At 41.8% G+C, this 22,406-nt stretch overlaps 1 protein-coding gene across 13 annotated transcripts in view; it reads left to right on the forward strand.

Moving 5' to 3' along the window:
- GBF1 (golgi brefeldin A resistant guanine nucleotide exchange factor 1) overlaps nucleotides 1-22,406 on the forward strand; it is a 127,759-nt gene that overhangs the window by 77,789 nt on the left and 27,564 nt on the right. For all 13 annotated transcript variants that reach the window (XM_059661223.1, XM_059661212.1, XM_059661211.1 and 10 more), the window contains 2 exons: nucleotides 16,035-16,166; nucleotides 21,957-22,075. In XM_059661223.1, the coding sequence (XP_059517206.1) occupies nucleotides 16,035-16,166; nucleotides 21,957-22,075 (251 nt within the window). The remainder of the gene's footprint in view (nucleotides 1-16,034; nucleotides 16,167-21,956; nucleotides 22,076-22,406) is intronic.

The raw sequence follows: 22,406 nt of genomic DNA on the forward strand, positions 1-22,406 counted from the left end.
TAATGGCTAGTGACATCAAACATCTTTTGTGTGTGCTTATTTGCCATCCATGTATCTTTTTTGGTGATGTGTCTGTTTACATCTTTTACCAATTTTTAAATGGAATTGTTTGTTTTCTTACTGTTGAGTTTAGAGACTTCTTTGTCTATTCAGGATAATGCAAGTCCTTTATTGGCAATACAATTATTTACAAATATACCTCCTAGTCATCTTTTCAATCTCTTAACAGTCAGTATCTGTCATAGAGCAGACATTTTTACTTTTGATGCAGTCCAGTGTATCAATGTTTTTGTGTGTGATTGTGCTTTTGGTATCTAAGTACTCTTTGCCCAATCCCAGGTCATAGAGAGTTTTTTCCTGTTTTCTTTTAAAAGGTATAGAGATTTATACTTTGCGTTTACATCTGTGATCTTATTTGAGTTAATTTTTATAAAATTATTATATAATTTTATAAAACGTGAAGCTTAGATCAAGGTTCTTTTTTTTTCTTTTGCATATGGATGTTTCAACACCATTCGTTGAAATTAGTGCCTTTTTAGATACCAAATTCTTCTTAGGGCTGTAACTTCTTTAGGAATGAAGGAGTTACAGAGGATTCTCTCTTGGGTTCCTCCTTTCTTTCTAAGAATCACCTTTGTTCCTGTTCCTTGTTTCTTTCTGGGTCTTTCTGAATTTGGGTTTGTTTTTAATGCCATGTAATGGAGCACTCATTATTTGTAAGTTGATTGAGTACAAAGTATTTCATTATAAAGTGGCCATCTATCACAAGAAGGCATGTGGGCTGTAACAAACATTAACTGTACATTCTGGGCTGGAATGCGACTTTACCAGAATAATGCAGCTTTTGTATTGTGTGCAGTTGGGATAAAATGAGAGACAGATATTGTTGAAGTAACAGGTGTTGGCTGAACCTGGGTTCTGTCCCATGTTTTCTGAAGTTGTTTCTCAATTCTTTCAGGATGCTCCTCCTGATTCAGCTGTCTTAAAGGTTTTCTGAGTACCCTTCAGAACAAATAATGTGACTTCTCAGAGTACTCCTGCTCTACTAAACATTATTTGTTCAATCTTCAGCTCACAGACATTCTTTAGAAGCAAGGGTTGGAATACTTGTCCTGCCTTTGTTTTTCCATCAAAAAAATGGGAAATGTCCCTTATCATAAAGTTCTTGAGCCCTCACTGACACAAAATAAGATTCTTCTGTCTTAGTGTCACTAAGAATTTATGATATACTGCTGTAGAAACCATTTGCAGCTGTTAGAGAAAGGTGAATAAATAGGATTAAGGGACAGAGGGAGGTTGCTTACCAGTTCCATAATTTTTAAAAAATATATTTTTATTGATTTCAGAGAGGAAGGGAGAGGGAGAGAGATAGAAACATTGATGATGAGAGAGAATCTGTTTGGCTGCCTCCTGCACGCCCCCTACTGGGGACGGAGCCCACCACCCAGGCATGTGCCCTTGACCGGAATCAAACCTGGACCCTTCAGTCCGCAGGCTGATGCTCTATCCACTGAGCCAAATCAGCTAGGGCAGTGGTCGGCAAACTGCAGCTCCCGAGCCACATGCAGCTCTTTGTGGCTCTTCCACAAAATACCACGTGCGGGCACGCACGTATAGTGCGATTGAAACTTCGTGGCCCATGCGCAGAAGTCGGTTTTTGGCCTGGGCGAGTCTATTTTGAAGAAGTGTTCTTAGAAGAAGTGGAGGGTGTCGGTTGGTCGGGCTACGGGAGGGTCGGGCTACGGGAGACACGGGCAGGGGGGCCGCGGGATACACAGTGCGGGGGAGGTGCGCGCGTTTCATGTACGAGTTGAGTGAGCCTGTCAGCAGTCTCATTGTGCAGTGGTTAGTGCTAGTTGTGTCCGCAAATCACACGCGGGTGACAAAAGTACCTACTCGAAGCATAAAGTTACCTGTATTTTTCCAACCAGCTGCAAATCCTACAGGTATTTTTGTCATCAATTTAAGAATTGTAATTATTTTGTGTTGGTGGCTTTATTATTATAAAACGAAACATTTTTTTAGGTGCCCTGTTTGACATGGCTACAAAGAAGAAGCAAACCACCTATATAGTTTAAGTTTAAAAAATTTGGCTCTCAAAAGAAATTTCAATCATTGTACTGTTGATATTTGGCTCTTGACTAATGAGTTTGCCGACCACTGAGCTAGGGCACCAGTTCCATAATTGATACTCTTTGGGGAATCTCTCTCTCTCTCTCTCTCTCTCTCTCTCTCTCTCTCTCTCTCTCTCTCTAATAATTCTTTATTGTTGAAAGTATTACATATGTTCCCATTTTCCTTTGGGGAATCTCTTGATTTTTCTCTAAAAGCTTTGGCTATTGACCCTTCAGTCTTTTCTATCATATAGACTTTGCTAATGTCAGTTCAGAATTTAGTTCATTTTTTAATTTCATCTTACTTTCCTTCAGGGTCCCTAGAAGAGATCTGGCAGGTGGTAATTGATAATAAACCTATAATTGTCTTCTTGCTATTGTTGAACAATGGAATTTTTTACTAGACTGAAAGACAGGAATTTGGATTGAAAAAGTTGCTCCAAGTACAATGAATGCATAAAGCTGGAGTGAGTCGTTCTGTTTTAAAGTATAGCAACAGAAGTTTTTAATTTCTCCTGGGCTTTCAAATTGCCTGCTTAAGTTTTGGCTTGTTCTTGTACAATGCACGCAGAAAACGGCAAGGCAGAGTAAAGAACCACAAGCGCTCTGGTTTACCTGTATGTTATAACCTAATTGCTTTCCTTTCGATATGTGCCAATTTCCTCTAGAAGGAAGAGGACTAGTGTTTAGAGTTGATACACATCAAACTTGTGCTCTCTGTAAGACACATGGATCAGTCTGTCCTTGAGCCTCTGCAATATGTTTGAGGCCAGTCCCTATGGGCCTCATTTAGCCCTGCTGGCCTTGTTAAAGGGCCCTCACTCTTCCACTTGGATTAGGAGGGAACCTGGGTAAACCTGATGCTTAATTTGTATGGCAGTACAAAAATCGAAAGCAATGTTTAGTCATTGGTTAGGAGGAGGAAAGGTGCAGAAGAAACTTTCTAGGATAGTTTGAGTTTTAAATTTTTATTTGCCATCCAGTCATGCAGTTAATATATTTAGTAGTAAACCTGTAATAATAGCATGGTATAATATTAAGAACAGAATGCAATGTTTAGGAGCATGGACTTTGGAGTCCAAAACAGACCTGAGTTTAAACTCTACCTTTCCCACTTACTGTATAATCTTGGTCAAGGCACTTAATCTCTTAGAGCTTTGGTTTCCTTATCTGTAAAATGAAAACAGTAATACTATTTCTCAAGGTTATTGGGAGGATAAAATAAATAATCTGTATAATAATTACACTTAATAATCTGTGTAGCTGTTGCTGATGTCTGAGACAAATGAAGGTTTTTGTTCAATGGGATTTTTTTTTTTAATTTGAGAGAAACATCAATTTGTTGTTCCACTTATTTATGCATTCATTGATTGCTTCTTGTATGTGCCCTGAACGGGGATCAAACCTGCAACCTTGGTGTATTGGGATGATGCTCTAACCAACTGAGCTCCCTGCCAGGCCCTGGGATTCTTCTTGTAAGGGTGGTGGATAGCAGCTCCTAACAGCAAGCTAAATTGGCTATTTAGCAGGAATGCCAAAGGTGGGAAGCTTATTTCTCTTCCAATCAGGATTCATACATTATATTGGAGAAAGTCATGCAACAGACTAATTTTCCCATACATATGCTACCTTTAAGTGTGTATCTTATATTCTGAAAGTGAATGATAAATCTGACTTCAGGCAGACCAGGGTGGCCCTACTTAACAAGAAGGAGATGGCAAAAGTGATTTTCGGAGCAGAGATTTACTGAAAGCAGCCTGCTATTGACTATACATGCTATAAGGGATTTCAATCCTGAAAAAAGAAATCTTCCTATCCTCTCCCTAAGGAGAGGTGGACCCGTGTAGGCACAGAAAGGTGGCCAAGGTCCTGAGAAAGTGTTTGAGCCAGAAAACATATAAATGCCAAATACCCTTTTCTTTCTTGGTCATCTTGAACATTTTTGGGCCAGCTATTTAGGGAAGAAGAGTTCTTTTGTCATCTCTGGCTCAGGTTGGGACCTCATGACCTTTCTATAAATTGCTTATCAAGGACAATTTAGGGGGAAAAGTCAAATTGTGATTCTGATCACTTTTTTTTCAGACTTTCAATAAAACCCCAAGTTGTGTAAGTATAGGAATTGTTCATGTTTAATCAGAGAGAGAGTTAAATTTTTTGTATGCATAAAAAGCAGGTTGGGTTGGTTTTGAAGAGATAGATCCATCTGAAAAATGAATACTTCATTTTAAAGAGTTTTTAAAGGATCAAGCATTAGAAGTAATTTGTCTTTCTTAGTGTAAGGTGGCTGGTACCATTATCTTCTACTGCTGGCCCTAGGTGGGCCGATGGACCCCCCTTGTGCCTCAATGCAATAGTAATTAAGCCATTGCCATAGTTTGTCTCTTAAAGGGTCCTTATATCAAATATAATCTCTCCCCCGTCTCTCTCTATAGGCACCTTAAGAAACTAAGCATGTGTTTGAGAAAAGAAAACAGATCTGGGAAACTGTTTGGTGGTAGCTGAAAAAAGAGGTCCACTGTCAAGAGTTTAGACAAACAAACTATTGGTTGCTTTCTCCCCAGGTTACCTTTGTAACATACTGTCTGAATTCATGTACATTTACTCCCAAACTGTTTTTGCATTTAGAATAAGTTTTAGGGATCTAAAGAAGCCTTAAATAATTTAATTAAACTACCACCACCACCATTATTTTCCTCAGGAAATCCTTATGGATGAGGAAACTGGCCCAGTGCATTTCTTTATTTAATTTCTCCTATTATATAAGGCAGGGTTGCAAAGGCTTGTTTGGGTTTGACCCTTAAGCCTCCACTATGTGATAACATTTCTTTAAAAGCTGCCCTTTGTCAGTCTTCTCTCAAGTCAGTTCCTGAGATCAATCCTAAGTCCTCACCTGACCAACCATTCAAGGTCTGGAAATAAAGGGATGGAAGGTGTGGCAGATATTCCAGAGCAGTGGTTCTCAACCCTCTGGCCCTTTAAATACAGTTCCTCATGTTGTGACCCAACCATAAAATTATTTTCGTTGCTACTTCATAACTGTAATGTTGCTGCTGTTATGAATCGTAATGTAAATATCTGATATGCAGGATGGTCTTAGGCGACCCCTGTGAAAGGGTCGTTCGACCGCCAAAGGGGTTGTGACCCACAGGTTGAGAACCGCTATTCCAGAGGCTCTGGCTTCACCAATGTTTAGTTTTGCTCATCCTTTTGACCACTACTCTTGATGTCCCCTAGTGACCAAAAAGTTCACAGCTCCTTTCTACTAAACTTACAGTATCTCAGAAATTCCATTTGCAGGTAGTTCTCAATCTTACTTTTACTTTTATAAGAAATATTCCTGGGTATAGCATAGTCAGAAAAGGAAAACATGAGGACCTAACACTTTTTTCCTAAAATGGAATTTGCAGGCATAGACAGAAAAGCCAAAAACCAAAAAGTTTTTTGTGCTCAAATAATTTTGTCCTATATCTCTGGATACAGAAATGTCAAGAGGGGTAAATGAACTAGGATTCTGTTTTTATCATGCTCTGATTTATTAGTCTGTTATACACGACACCTTGTGAATGATGATATTCTGTCTCCAGGAATATGAGCCAATATTTGCAGGATGAAGAGCTAAGATGGAAGCAGGTTGATGACCTTCTAGAAAGCAAGAATGGAGAAGTAGGCTCTCAGGGCGAAAGGGTCGAGACAGGCATTTCTGGAGCCAAATGTGTTGAAATAATATACCACAGACCTTTTTCCTTGTCAGCGTAATGCAATTGAGAATGCCCAACCACCCTTGATAGAGAATCACTCAGGAGTGAAGAGCCTCGCTACCAGGGAAAGCAGCTTATGTGTGCATTTTGGCTCAGGAATGTGCCAGGCCAATGCTAGCCAGATGAGAAAGGGCTGCTGCAGGCTGGACAACACAAGCCTCCTGGAAGGATGGTGACTGCCCCCCTGTAGGCTAAGAAGAGAGTGTTCCTTTTTGTCTAAGGGCAGTGTTTGATGCCATGTGGTGAGGCCTCTGACAGGTTATTAGAGAGGGTGACAGCTCTGATGTGAAAAGAGACAACAGTGTCACGATTCATCCCCTTATGTACAGGTCACCTTATCATTTGAGAAGACAGGAGACTTAAGGGACTTCTCTGTTTTAATGTGGTAAAAATATAGGGAGTTGAGTTTCCTGCTCATTGGTGTTGAGCAGAACACCACCAAGACATCTCCAAAGGGTTTTTACTTTGCTTTGTGTTGAAGTGGCCTATGGGCTTCTCCAGAAACGGTTTAATAATTCTTGTTGTAATTGTTCTTATTTGGCACTCACTAGCCAAAATTTTAGACCTGGATTTGATTTTAGAAGCAGGTGTGTGTGTGTGTGTGTGTGTGTGTGTGTGTGTGTGTGTGTGTGTGTGTGTTTAATGGCCTAGTAGTAAAAGTATCCCAAGTATTCTTTCTCCATTGGGGAGTTAGTTTACCCTTTTTTGTACCATTCCTTTTTTTTCTTTCCATCTTAGAACATGAACCAGTCACCTTCAGAGCACCCCTCTACCTGATCTGCACTCTCTGTGTACTGGACTATTTGTGCCTTGAGCTTGACAGCCTTCCAGGGTGGGAGTTTGGCTGCTTGACAGGGGTGTCAGATGTCTCCTTGGTTGTGAAATTACTCAGCCTCCTTACTATGAGCAGCATTATGGCACTTTTCCACAGAAGAACTCAAGCAGCTCTTCTCAGGCTTCTGAAGAAGATCAAGACAATTGAATCTCAGCCCCAGGCAGGCTGAGTCAGGAGGTAGAAACCAGAAACTTATCTGTTCTGACTTCATAGGAAGGAATAGAGTTGAATGGCTAGGAAAACAGATTTGGGGATCAGATAAATCTGGATTTTTAAAAAAATGTATTATTGATTTTAGAAAGAGAGGAAGGGAAAGAGAGAGATAGAAACATGGATAAGAGAGGCTGCATCCTGCACGCCCCCTTCCTGGGATCAAGCCTGAAACCCAGGCATGTGTCCTAATTGGGAATCGAACTGGTGACCTTTTGGTACATGGGCTGACACTCAACCAACTGAGCCACACCCATTGGGCAGATGAATCTGGATTTGATTCCTATATTCACCACTTGCTAGTTATATAATCTTATTGGGTACATCTATTTAACCTTTCTAAGTCTCACTTTCATTTTCAAAATGGGAGTAATTATGAACAGAGAAGGTATATAAACTGTGTAGCACGTATTATGGCACAAGGCAATAATGGTAGCTGCTAATTATCTCTCTTCTGAAAGGAGGGTGAACATTTAAATCATTCATTTTTAAAAAGGAAGCCTATTCCTTTCTCTGACAACTTGTATATATACCTTGGATAAAGCTGAAACCCTCAGATATTAAAAGAGCTATTTCATGTGGTGATGATACACACTACAATGTACAGATGATGTGTTGTAGAATTGTGCACTTGACACCTGTATAATTTTGTTAACTAGTGTCACCCCAATAAATTCAATAAAAATGGGGAGTGAAATAAATTAGAAGCTATTTCAAATTGTACCATATATAAATAACATCCTTAACTTGTATCCCTTTAAGATTTAATAATCAAAGGTAGAAGGCTCACCTTTGAAGTTTTAGATATTTACTTAAATCTTAAACCAAACTTAGAGTACCTTGCACTATTAAGAAAATGGGACTGGGATTCTAGAGTTAAAAAACTAGAATAATAATATCTTAGTTATATTTATTGCACATTTAATTTATCCCATGTACTTGTACCACATGTTTCACATGCATCAAATGAGATCATGAATATAATTGCTGAGTGCAGTACCTGGCATATAGTCTATGCTCAATAAATGTTAACTGTTGTTATTTATTTATTTACTTATTTATTTTTGTTAATTCTCACTCGAGGATATTTTTTCCATTGATTTTTAGAGAGAATGGAAGTGGGGGTAGAGACAGAGAGAAACATTGATATGAGAGAGACACATCGATTGGTTGCCTCCCACATGCACCCTGACCAGGCCTGGGATCAAGCCTGCAACCGAGGTACTTGCCCTTGACCAGAATTGAACCTGAGAACCTTTAGTCCATGGGCCAACACTCTAACCACTGAGCAAAACCAGCTAGGGCTGTTGTTCTTTATTTTTAAATGTAATTTTTAAAAATTCTCTAACACCCATTTTACAGGTGATAAAATACAGACTTAGAAAAGTTAAGTATCTCTCACACAGCCATGACATTGCAGAACTGGGATTTGAACCCTACTTAAAGCTCATGTTTTTATTGAGTGCTCTCAACTTTCTAGTCCTAGTTCCAACACTAACTGACTTTGTGGAATTGTACAAATTACTTAACCTCCTGCTCAGCTGGCCCATGAACCAGGAGACCACAGTTCGATTCCCAGTCCGGGCACATGCCCTGGTTGCAGGCTTGATCCCCTGTAGGGGGTGTGCAGGAGGCAGTCGATCAGTGATTTTCTCTTACCATTGATGTTTCTATCTCTCTCTCCCTCTCCCTTCCTCTCTGAAATCAATAAAAAATATATTAAAAAAGAAGCAGATTAGCAAAACAAACCTAGCAATATATATATATATATCTACACTAATAAAAGAGAAAAATGGTAATTGGTGTACAGCACTACCCTTTTCATTGGCTAATCAGGGCTATATGCAAATTAACTGCCAACTAAGATGGCAGTTAACTGCCAACAAAGATGGCGGCTAATTTGCATATGTAGGCACAATGCAGGGAGGCGAAAGGGAAAGCAGGAAGAAGCCCCCTGCCACTGACAGTGATTGGAAACCCAGGGGGGAGCTAAGAGGTGGGGGGTAGGGCAAAGGCGGCCCTGGGGCCGCCTTTGCCCTGCCCCCCAGCCATGATCGGAGAATCAGGTGCCTTTGCCGCCCTGGCCAGTGATAGCAGGAAGTATGGGTGGAGCCAGCGATGGGAGCTGGGCACAGTCGAAGCTGGCAGTCCCGGGAGCTAGGGGTCCTTTGCCTGTGCCTAAAGCGGAGCCCATGATTGCGGGGACCGCTGCCCGAGCCGGACGCCTCAGCCAGAGGCATCCTGCAGGGGCAGGGGCGGGAGCCCGAGCGATCGCGGCGCCCCCCGCTGTCACTGCGAGTCCCCGCTGCCCGGGGCCGGACGCCTAGGCCAGAGGCGTTAGGCCTGGGCAGGGGCGGAGCCTGCAACCGCGGGGAGCTGGGGATCCCCTGCCCAGGCCTGACACCTCTGCCGGAGGCCTCAGGCCTGGTCAAGGGGCCGAACCGGTGATTGGTGATCGGAGGGTGATGAGGGTCAACTCCTCTGGCCGAGGCATCAGGCCTGGGCGGGGGGCTTCCTCTGCCCAGGCCTGATGCCTTGGCCAGAGGCATCAGGCCTGGGTGGGGGGCGGAGCCAGGGATTGGAGGGATATGATGGTCCCCTTGCCCAGGCCTGAAGCCTGGGTCAGAGGCGTCAGGCTTGGGCGGGGGGTGGAGCAAGCTATCAGAGGGAGATGGGGGTCCCCTGCCCAGGCATGATTCTTGGGCCAGAGGCCTCAGGCCTGGGCGGGGGTCAGAGCCAATGATCGGGGGGAGATGGGGGTACCCTGTCCAAGCCTGACAACTCTGGCAGAGGCGTCAGGCCTGGGCAAGGGGCCGATCCTGCGATTGGAGGGTGATGGGGGTCAACGCCTGAGGGCTCCCAGTATGTGAGAGGGGGCAGGCTGGGCTGAGGGACACTCCCCCCCCACACACACACACACCCAGTGCACGAATTTCGTGCACCGGGCCCCTAATATACATATATCAACACTAATAAAAGAGAAAAATGGTAATTGGCGTACGAGCTACCCTTTTCATTGGCTAATCAGGGCTATATGCAAATTAACTGCCAACTAAGATTGGCAGTTAACTGCCAACAAGATGGCGGTTAATTTGCATATGTAGGCACAATGCAGGGAGGCGAAAGGGAAAGCAGGAAGAAGCCCCCTGCCACTGACAGTGATCGGAAACCCAGGGGGGAGCTAAGAGCTGGGGGGCAGGGCAAAGGCGGCCCTGGGGCCGCCTTTGCCCTGCCCCACAGCCATGATTGGAGAATCAGGTGCCTTTTCCACCCTGGCCAGTGATAGCAGGAAGTAGGGGTGGAGCCAGCGATGGGAGCTGGGCACGGTCGAAGCTGGCAGTCCCAGGAGCTAGGGGTCCCTTGCCTGGGCCTAAAGCGAAGCCCACGATCGTGGGGCCGCTGCAGCTGCGGGTCCCCACTGCCTGGGCCGGATGCCTCAGCCAGCGGCGTCAGGCCTGGGCAAGGGGCCGATCCTGCGATTGGAGGGTGATGGGGGTCAACGCCTGAGGGCTCCCAGTATGTGAGAGGGGGCAGGCTGGGCTGAGGGACACTCCCCCCCCACACACACCCAGTGCACGAATTTCGTGCACCGGGCCCCTAGTATATATATAAAAGCCTAAGCGACCGTTATGACCAAAGGACCAGAATGACCGGTTGACCAGTCACTTTGATGTGCACTGACCACCAGGGGGCAGACGCCCAATGCAGGAGCTGCCCCCTGGTTGTCAGTGCACTCCCATAGCCAACCTCCCGCGGCCGGCCAACCTCCTGCGGTCCCTCCCCCTGGCTGGCTGGCAAACCTCCTGCGGTCCCTCCCCCTGGCTGGCCGGCCAACCTCCTGTTGTCCCTCCCCTCTGCTGGCCAACCTCCTGTGGTCCCTCCTCTTTTCCCTCCCCCTGGCTGGAAGGCCCTGATCGGCCCAGCCCCAATTGGGACTGGGTGAGACGGCCTCCATCAGCCCTGGTCACCAGCCAGGCCTAGGGACCCCACCCGTGCACAAATTCGTACACTGGGCCTCTAGTATAAAAATAATAATATATCAAAACTAAGTGAGATTTATCCTGGGAATCCAAGGCTGATTCTCTGTCCGAAAATGTACCATATTAACATTCTAAAAAAGAAAAACCACATGATCTTATTAATTGATGAAGAAAAGACACTTGACAAAATATAACATTCATTATTGATAACATCTACAAAAAACTTATGGCTAATATCATTCTGTGCCGTGAAACAGTAAATGCATTTACCCTAAAATTGGAAATAAGGCAAGATGTCTACTTTTAGAGTCTTGGAATTCCTAGCCAGTACATTGAAACAAAAAAAGGAAATAGAAGACATGCAGATTGGAAAGGAAGAAATAATACTGTCACTACTTGCAGGTAACATAATTATCTATATAGAAAACCACAAGGAATCTACAAAAAAAAAAAAAAAAAGCTAGAACTAGTGAGTTTAGTAAGGTCAGTACACAAAAGTCAATCTATTTTTGTATACTAACAATGAACAACTGGAACTGAAATTAAAATATAATACCATTTACAAACACGCCAAATAAAATTAAATACTTAGGTATAAATCTAATACAACATATACAGAACCTGTATGCTGAAAACTATAATACATTGATCAAAGAAATCAGGATCTAAATAAATGGAGAGATACCATGCATGGATTGGTAGTCACAACATACTAAAGTTATCATTCCTCTCCAAACTGATCTATAGACTTGATGCAATTCCTCTCAAGTGCCCAGCAATATTTTTTGTAAATGTAGACAAGTTTATCTTAAAATTGAAATGGAAAGCCCTGGCCAAGCAGCACAGTTGGTTAGAGTGTCGTCCCAATATGCCAAGGTTGAGCACATAAAAGAATCAACCAATGGATGCATAAATAAATGGAGCAACAAACCAATGTTTCTCTTTCTTTCTCTCTCTCTCTCTCTTCCCTCCCTCCATCTACCCCCTACACTCAAATCAATAAAAATTTTTAATTGGAATGGAAAGGCCAAGAAATACTGAAAATGGTATTGAAAAGAGAGGAATAAAATTGGAGGAATTATATTACCTGATTTTAATAATTAGAATACAGCTATAGTAATCAAGACAGTGTGGTAGTGTCAGAGAGTTAGACACAAAGATTAATGGAACAGAATAGAGAACCCAGAATACAGTAGGTCCTTGGGTTACATCAGAGATCTGTTCCTACGGTGTGAGGTGTGACGTAACGCGATTTTCGCCATAAGTTGGAACCCACCTGCATAAGCACCTACGTCACTCACATGGAGCACATACACAGCAGTAATGAAGTGAAACAGTAAAAAAAAAAAAAATGTAAACGAAAGATAACAATTCCTGACCTTTACTTGTGGTAAATAAATAATAAAAAACATATGTACATACGTCAAAATGATAGAATTTTTTTATATATAAATAAATGAGAGATGGTGATGTAACCCAAGGACTGTCTGTAGACTCACACAAATATAGCCAACTGATTTTGGACAAAGGCAAAGACAACTCAATTGAGAAAGGATAATTCTTTTCAATAAATGGTGTTGGAACAATTGCACATCCATATGCACACAAAAACCCTTCTATCTAAAACTCACACATTATATAAAAATTAACACAAAGTAAATCATAAATGTAAATGAAAAGCATAAATCTGTATACCTTTTTTTAGATATTTTTTATTTTTTTAAAATATTTTATTGATTTTTTATAGAGAAGAAGGGAGAGGGATAGAGAGTTAGAAACATCGATGAGAGATCAATCAGCTGCCTCCTGCATGCCCCCCACTGGGGATGTGCCTGCAACCAACGTACATGCCCCCGACCAGAATCGAACCTGGGACCCTTCAGTCCGCAGGCCGACACTCTATCCACTGAGCCAAACCGGTTCGGCTAGATATATTTTATTGATTTTTTTTTTTTTTTTACAGAGAGGAAGGGAGAGTTAGAAACATTGATGAGAAAGAAACATCGATCAGCTGCCTCCTGCACACCCGCTACTGGGGATGTGCCCGAAACCAAGGTACATGCCTTTGGAATCGAACCTGTGACCCTTCAGTCCGCAGGCCGACTCGCAGGCCGATGCTCTATCCACTGAGCCAAACCAGTTAGAGCAGTGGTTCTCAACCTTCCTAATGCCACGACCCTTTAATACAGTTCCTCATGTTGTGGTGACCCCCAACCATAAAATTATTTTCGTTGCTACTTCATAACTGTAATTTTGCTACTATTATGAATCGTAATGTAAATATCTGATATGCAGGATGTATTTTCATTGTTACAAATTGAACATAATTAAAGCATAGTGATTAATCACAAAAACAATATGTAATTATATATGTGTTTTCCGATGGTCTTAGGCGACCCCTGTGAAAGGGTCGTTCGACCCCCAAAGGGGTGGCGACCCACAAGTTGAGAACCGCTGAGTTAGGGCAAATCTGTATACCTTTTAGAAGAAACAGAAAAATCTCTGTGACCTAGGATTGGGCAGAGTACTTAGATACCAAATGCACACACACAAAAAAGTTGATACACTGGACTACATCAAAAGTAAAAATGTCTGTTCTGTGAGAGATGCTGACTGTTAAGAGATTAAAAAGATGACTGGGAGGAATATTTGTAAATAATTGTATTGCCAATAAAGGACTTGCATTATCCTGAATAGACAAAAGTCTCTAAACTCAACAGTAATGAAACAAACAATTCAATTTAAAAATGGGCAAAAGATATGAACAGACGCATCATCAAAAAAGATACATGGATGGCAAATAAGTACACAAAAAAACATGTTTGATGTCACTAGCTATTAGAGAAAGGCAAATTTAAACCACATTGAGATACCAATGTTCTTCACATAAAAATCTGTACACAAATGTTTATAGCAGCTCTGGTGGTCTGTGCAACAATTTATTTTTAATTATTTTTTTTAATATATTTTATTGATTTTTTACAGAGAGGAAGGGAGAGGGATAGAGAGTTAGAAACATCGATGGGAGAGAAACATCGATCAGCCGCCTCCTGCACATCTCCCACTGGGGATGTGCCCGCAACCCAGGTACATGCCCTTGACCGGAATCGAACCTGGGACCCTTCAGTCCGCAGGCCGATGCTCTATCCACTGAGCCAAACCGGTTTCGGCTGTGCAACAATTTAGACAAGTCTCAAAGGCATCATGCTGAATGAAAGAAACAAGTCTCAAAGGGTTGCATACTGTATGATCCCATTTATATGAACTTCCTGATAAAACTATGGTGATGGAGAAAAGGTCAGTGGTTGACAAAGGTTAGGGGTTTGGGGAAAGGGTGTGACTGACTACAAAGGGATAACAGGAGTTTTCTGGGTGTTGAAACTGTTCTATATCCTGATTGCCACAGTGGTTACAGGGATCTATGTGTGTGTTAGAATTTGTTGAACTCTCTATACCCAAAGAGACAGTTTTACAAAATTAAAAACTTTTTTTTAAAGAGGCAGAATACACATTGCTCTGAAAGTATCAAATCATGGCTATAAAATTGCCCTGGTCTTTCACTATGAACGAAGACATGAAGCAATATAATAATAGCAATTATATGAAAGCTCAGAAGAAATGTACCCTGTCCCACCTCTCAAAGGTTTTTTCCCATCTAGACTTTTATATTTCAAATTAGGCCAAATATATTTTAAATGACAGACCAAATCATATATAATACAGTTGTGTTCCTAAAGCAGCAACTCTAGATTACTTTAAATCTTTTAATGTGCTTTTTCAAAAGTATTTAAAATGTTAAGATTATTAAGATAAGAAAAAATGTTTTATATTTTTCAGTTTTTCCAGATATTTCTATTCCTTGCATCTCAACACTCTACCACCTCACACACACAAAGGTTTTTCTTCTGCGAATTGTACAGCTCTAGGTGGGGGTAGTGGGGGATGAGAAGCAGGTTTTATACAGCTGATGTGATCACTGAACAGACAAGCTTGGAAAATGCTACCCAATCTGCCAATTAATTAAAGCATTAATCTGAGGAGCAGCCGGCCCAGGGAGTGTTTACCCACCGGGTGGTGGTGGTAGGAATTGAGTGGGAAGAAGCTCCTACATTTGCATGAAAATGAAGGTGTTTAGGAAGCCTAGCTTTCTTTTGTCTCTAAAGGTGAGCAACCTTGATGTTGTCCCTAAATCTTTCTGGCCTATTTAGGAAGTCTTTCAGGGAGCTGATCTTTGACTGATGAAAGCACAGCATATTCTAGAAAAACAAAATAAACCCTGGGCAAAGTAGGGTAGGGAGCAAGTCCAGTGAGTCCAGTGTAGTATAACTTCTTAGACCTTCTAAATTCAGGAGTATATGCTGGTAATTAGGTAGAATAAATGTAATGGTTTTACAATCATATACTCTATTGACTGGATTCAAATCCCAGCTCTGCTTCGTATTAGCTGTATAATTTGGGGGCGCCAATCATCTATTTTATCTGAGCCTTGTTTTTCTCATCTATAAAATAAAGATTATGAATTTCCCCTTCATCTCAGGGCAGTTAGCCCTCTGCTTGCTGTAGGCAGAAAGAAGACTGGAGAGAGGTTAGGACCATCCAAAATTACAAACTGCCTCCATGGGTAGGAACTTTATAACCTTTGTTCTTGTTAGATTTATGTATGTATGTATGTATGTATGTATGTATGTGTGTGTGTATGTATGTATATTTGTTTGTTTGTTTTAGCAAGGTTCTATAAACCTCAAGGTTTCCCCCCATCTTCCTAAGATGTGCTTATACATTCTTTATCTCTAAGAAAAGTGATTGATCATAACAGCGAAAGACAAAAACAGCAGCTCACCCCAGGATTTCTTTGACCATATTGGCTGTATCCAAGATGAGGTTTACCTCGTCAATAGGGAGGATAGACATGGAAATTGACCCAGCAATATTTGATGATATTAAGGAATTAAACATTGTGGAAATAGATACATAACATAAACTCTATATGACCATTTTATTGTTAATTTCAAAACCATGATAATGTTGCCCTGGCGACTAAGAACTCGAGCCTCATGACACAAATAAGAAGGACCTTTTTCTAGAGTTTAGCTTTTTGTTAGATGGCACCTGTTCATTCCTCTTTCTTTTCTTGCAGAACTCTCAGAAATTGAGCCCAATGTATTCCTTCGTCCATTTCTGGAAGTGATTCGCTCTGAAGATACCACTGGGCCTATCACTGGACTGGCACTCACCTCTGTCAACAAGTTCCTGTCCTATGCACTCATAGGTAAGAGACCAGACTTTTTGGATGACCATAAGCACTTCATTTCCTGCTGGTCAGGCTTTAGGCAATGAGCTGGTGATACTGGAAAGTTTTTCCCAGCCATCCGTTTCCTTGTAGAAGAGAAATAGGATTATTGATTACTTATCATGCTAATTGATTCAGGTTTTGCGAGTGAGGAGAGAAGAGAGGTTTCTTGGGACTCTAATTTCGTTGTGCTTTGCCGGGCGGGAGTTAAGGGTTTGGTGGGTGCTCTTAGAGGTTTGGTTTGGTTTGGTTTGGTTCCTTTTTCATTGTACAGGATGACTCTCCTAGCATCTGAGCCACACCACCTAGGGCTTGGTTTGGTTTCTTTTTTCTTTTTCTTTTTTTTTGTTTGGTTTATTTTTTAAATGTAAAGCATGCTTATTTTAAGAAGATAAACAATAAAGAGGTGTCTAAAAGAAAAGTTAATGGATTCTCCTCTATCTTTCTCAGTGCTACTCTTTCCTTAGGTAAATAATGTTAACAGACTGGTTTGAATCTTTCTATAACTTTCTCCACATGTATATAAATATATAAAGAGTACCATAGTTATTTTTCCTTTTTCTTTCTTTTTTTAAAATATGTTTTTATTGATTTCAGAGAGAGGAAGGGAGAGGGAGAAAGAGATAGAAATATCTCTATGTTGCCCACCCCCCCCCACCCCCCCGACACACACACACACTGGGGATAGAGCCTGCAAACGGGGCATGTGCCCCAACCGGAATTGAACTGGTGCATGGGTCGATACTCAACCACTGAGCCATGACGGCTGGGCGAGAGTACCATCTTTTTAAAAAATAAAATAGGATTATGTGCTACATATTTTCTTTTTTATTTAACAGTATTACCTTAAACCAACTGGCTCAGCAGTTGAGAGTCAACCCAGGAACCAAGAGGTTGCTAGTTGATGCCAAGTCAGGGCACATGCCTTGGTTTACGGGCTTGATCCTCAGTAGGGGGCGTGCAGGAGGCAGCTGATAGATGATTCTCTCATCATTGATATCTCTATCTCTCCCTCTCCCTTCCTCTCTCTCTAAAAAGCAATAAAAACATTTTAAAAATAAAAATCAATAGACTATTTTTAAATGTTATTTAAAAAATAGTATTAACTTTGAAAAATGTACATTATATAATTATACACCTGGTTCCCCTCCCCCATTTTATCCTATATAATAAAGAGGGAATATGCTAATTGACTACCACGCCCTCACAAGATGGCAGCACCCAGTCCCCTCAGCCCCACCAGGGGCCTCAGGTCCTCCTGCACCCCCCACTGACTGAGGCTCAGGCAAGCCTCAGATGGCGGCTGCCCAGCAGCCCAGGGCCAGCCCAAGTCGCAGGTAACCAGGGCCGGCTGCGGCTTGCGCTGCCAGCAGTGGCAGCAGCAGAAGTGTGATGGGGGCATTGCCTTCCCCTGATCACCGGGTCACCTCCCGCCCCTGAGGGCTCCTGGACTGTGAGAGAGGGCAGGCCAGGCTGAGGGCCCTCAACCTCCAGTGCATGAATTTTCATGCACCGGCCCCTAGTTGAGATATAATTGACATATAACATTGTATTAGTTTAAGGTGTACAGCATAATGATTTGATATATGTATAAATATAAGTTTAGTTAAAATCTATCACCTCATATAGTTACAGTTTTTTTTCTTGTGATGACACCCTTTAGGATCTGTCTTAGTTACTTTCAGATATACAATATAGTACTGTTAACTATAGTGACCATGCTGTACATTACAGCCCCAGAACCTATTAATTTTGAAATTGGAAGCTTATATATTCTTTTTTTATTGTCTTAAAACATATAATATAAAATTAGCCATTTAAATCATTTTAAGTGGCATCAATTACAATCACAATATTGTGCAACCATCAGCACCATCTGTTTCCTAAGCTTTTTCATCACACCAAAATGAAATTTTTCTTCTCCTCAACCCTAGTAAAAAATTTTGTATTTTTGGTAGCTATATAATTTCCATAGTATAGATATAACTCAGTCCATTTGGTCATTATCTTATTGATTAGTATTTACTATTTAGATTGTTTCCTATTTCGAGCCATTATAAATGCTGAAATAAGCATCTTTGTTCATATATCCTGTTTATTAATTTTCCTTTTGTATGACAGATTCCTATACTTGAAATTTCTGGATTAAAAGGTCACGTGCTTATTATATTTTCATAGGTACTACCAAGTTGCTTTCCCAAAAGATTACAGCATTTGCACTTCCAACAGTAATGTTTGGGGCTTTCCATTTCCCCACCCTATCACCAGCACTGAATATTATCAGTATTCTTTATTTGTGCTAATTTGATGGGTGAAAACTGGTATTTTGTTGTTTTTATTTTCTTGAGGTTGAACATTTGAATTTATTCTCCTTTGCCTATTATTTTATTGAGTTTTTTGTTTTTCTTATCAGTTTGTAGGAGTTTTTTGTATAGTGGGGATACTAACCCATTGTCTATCACAGTATTGCAAGTATTTTCTCCCAATATAGCCCAATTATTTTATCTAGTCTTTTGTTTATCTCTGAATTTGTTTATGGTGTCTCTTTTAAATTTCTTTTAGTTGGTCTTGTCACTCAGGATCCTGAATTTCTTTTCCCCTATTGACAGCCCATGTGCAAGGGTAAGGAACATAGAAAACAGGCTGCTGTCTTTGATTCTAAGAAGACAAGAAAAGAGGAAGCTCAGACTGAAGCTAGCCAAAAAGAAAAATGGCCTTCAATTTAGGGCAAAAAAACACACGTTTATCTTTTCTAGAAAGTTGGATTTGCTTAGCTGACATATTCAAGATCCTCAGCAGGAATCCTGGGTGTCAGGTAGTTTCTGAATAGGCACACCAGCCTCTTCATGCACCCTAGTCCTAGCTTTATACTTTTCCTATGCAAATATCAGGCCCAGCTACTTCCAGCCTTGTCCTGAGCACCACCTGCAGGTCATCTCTCTTCACAGCCTCCAGCAACTGCCCTCTGTGTCTTTTCCCTGCTCTCCTGTTGATGTAACTCTCTCCCCTTCCTGGACTTGGCAGACAAGCTGGTCATTGGAGACCTCAAGCCAGCTGGTCATTAGAGTTTCCTGTGGTGGGAAAAGAAAATGCTGGAGGTGGTGATTGAGAAAAGGAGCAGGAAGGAGTGTATGAAAGCCAGAAGGCAAAGGAGCTGAAATTGGCAAATTTCCCTGTAGTCTGCTCCAGAGTGGCCAAGGAAGGACATTCTAAGGAATGGGTCCTGGGGAACACAAGGTCTGCTAAGTGAGTCCAAGCCGAACACTCGTTTGTTTAGGCTGCCTTTTTAGAAGACACTACCCCCTCAGTTCTGTGGCCCAAGACTTCTAGGATTATTTTAGGTCTTACTCCAAGGACCAGCTTTTTATTTGGCCCCACATAGCTGCCAGACCAGGATTTGTGCCATTGATTGCCTGCCTTACTGGTGGGCCATGTCTACTGTAGTTAAAGACCTGTCACTCTTACTACTTCATTCAAGCTCAGAGGATAAGGGCTACAAAAAGATCGATAGAGCCTGGCACAGTTAGTTGAGCATCATCCTGTGCACTGAAAAGTTGCCGGTTTGATTTCAAGTCAGGGCACATGCCTGGGTTGTGGGTTTGATCACCGTCGGAGAGCATACAAAAGGCAACCGATCGATAAATGTTTCTCTCTTTCTCTCTCTCTCTCTCTCCACCTCTTCACCTTCTCTCTAAAGTCATTAAAAACATATTTTTAAAAAAAGAGTTTACACTACTTGAATAAGGGAGATTTCTGAAGGAGGAGAAGAAATGGGCCCCCAAGAGCCTTATGAGATGGGAGCAAGGCTGCCATTTACTGAGCTCTGAAACACCATGCGACCCTGAGAAGGACCTGGATTTTCTGTGCAAGGAAAGGTCCCTGGTGGCCTGAAAAAGGACTGTCTGGCAGGGCTGAGAGAGGATTCAGGCAAGGGCCTTGAGTGTACAGGCATACCTCAGACATATTGTGGGTTCGGTTCCAGACCACTGCAATAAAGCAAATCATAATTGTTGCTGGTGAGGGGTCTTGCCTTCAATTTCTACAAAACAACATCTGTGAAGTGAAATAAAATGAAACACAATAAGGCAAGGTATGCCTTCAGATTTTCTGTGTTGATTGGGAGAAACAAGGAGAGTTGAGGTGATAGAAGGAGCTGGTTTACCCCATATACCAGGGGTCCTCAAACTACGGCCCGCGGGCCACATGCAAATACAAATACTGTATTTGTTCCCGTTTTGTTTTTTTTACTTCAAAGTAAGATATGTGCAGTGTGCATAGGAATTTGTTCATAGTTTTTTTTTAAACTATAGTCCGGCCCTCCAACGGTCTGAGGGACAGTGAACTGCCCCCTGTTTAAAAAGTTTGAGGACCCCTGCCATATACTGTATATCATGAAATTGGCTTCCTTCTGCATGACCTCTAAAGTAGCCACTCCTGATGCTGAGTATAAAGGCATGTTGTATGTAGGACAAAAGCAGTCTGACTAAGTGTCAGAGACTAACCAGGACAGAAAAGAAAGATGAAAACCACTTATAATTAATGAAAGTCTTCTGGCTCATTGTTGCAAGGGAAATGTTCTGGTTTCTTAGCCATCCCCTGAGCTTTAGGCTCAAGAACTCTGATAATTTCAGATAACAGGATAGAGAAAATGATAAAACTTTCTTACAATTCCTACCACTTAAAAGTAGAAGGTGCTTCTGTATTACATCATGCTATCTCTAGAGCAACTTTTCTGTCAGTCACAAAATTTTGTCATGTCCCTACCCCTTTTTTTTCTACTTATGCTCCCCATTTAAGGACAATCCAGATAGTTCTCGGGACCCTTGTAGGCCTTGGGGGAGGCCATTTCTTTGGCTACTCCTAGTGGACATGTAACACATGAAAGGAATAGAATTTTCCCCTTGGTAACATTTGTGTTAGCTTCCAGTATGGTGCTGATTGACCTCTAGCTTTTCCCTTTATCTTAGTCACAGTTGAAATTCTCCCTCTCTCTTATTCCCCAAGTAGCCAGCTCTCAGTCCTGTTTAGTTTGTCCATTTTCTCTCCTAATGCCTGTTTAGTTAAGCTGGTAACAGGATTCTTGCTCTGTGTCATATTGTTTTAAGAATGAAACCAAATCAGGAAGAAGTCTGTGATTTGCTGTAATGTGGCACCCAGATATGAATATTAGTGGCAGTGACTGTCCATTTCCTCCCCTTATTTCCCTTCTCAGTGGCATCTGAACACAAAACTCCAAAAGCAACCAGAGAGGGATGTATTGAAGAAAGCACATGAAAAAAGAAAGGCTTCAACCTTGGCATTCAAAGATTTTGCCCTACTCAGCCCTTACTCTGGGCCAACAACTCATATTACCTGTCCCTTTCTCTGTGAAATGAGTAGCTTTACACCAGTGATTCCCAAAGTGTGGTCCCCTAAGCAGCGGTGTTAACATCACCTGGGATCTTGTTAGTAACACAAATTCTCAGGCCTCGCTCTAGACCTGCTATATCAAAAATTCTGAGAGTGAGCCCAGCAATTTATATTTTTAACAAGCCCTCCAAATGATTTGACATATGCTTAAGTTTGAGAATCACTGTTTTACACAGTGGAGTTTGTGCTGAGGAGCTTGTTAAAGTCGTTTATAGGCTAAAATTCTCAGGTAGCCCAAGGAACCATGGATTAAGGAACTGAAGAGGAGAAAACCAAAGTCTCAAAGCAGTTCCTCGACAGGATGTCTTGTTTTTTCTCTCTCTTCTCCACATCATTTAATCTTCCCTTTTCACTGGACAGATCCCACTCATGAGGGCACAGCAGAGGGCATGGAGAATATGGCAGATGCTGTCACCCACGCCCGTTTTGTGGGCACGGATCCTGCCAGCGATGAGGTTGTCCTGATGAAAATCCTTCAGGTAAATGGAGGGGAAGAGCAGTTAGGCTAATGGCCAGGAGCTGATGCCATTGGCTCTACTTACCCCAGTCTGCCAGTCTGCCGGCAGCATGAAGCTGTGTTTTGACTCCACTGGGGCTTAGGGAGCTACTTTGTTTCCAAACAAGCAGCTCGGGTACCCAAAGTAAAAGCTTTTTCTAAGGAAAATAATTAAAAGCTTTGAATGAATCGATATCAAATACCGGAAGCCCTTAATACGCTTGTATCTCTGGCAGCTTGTATCTGTGCCATCCATCTGTTGGGCTTGCAGGCTAGGGCTAGAAAGAGCTCTGAACTATGTCAGGGTCATACAG

The sequence above is a fragment of the Myotis daubentonii genome, chromosome 13 (genome assembly GCF_963259705.1).
Source record: "Myotis daubentonii chromosome 13, mMyoDau2.1, whole genome shotgun sequence".
Classification (NCBI taxonomy): Eukaryota; Metazoa; Chordata; class Mammalia; order Chiroptera; family Vespertilionidae; genus Myotis; species Myotis daubentonii.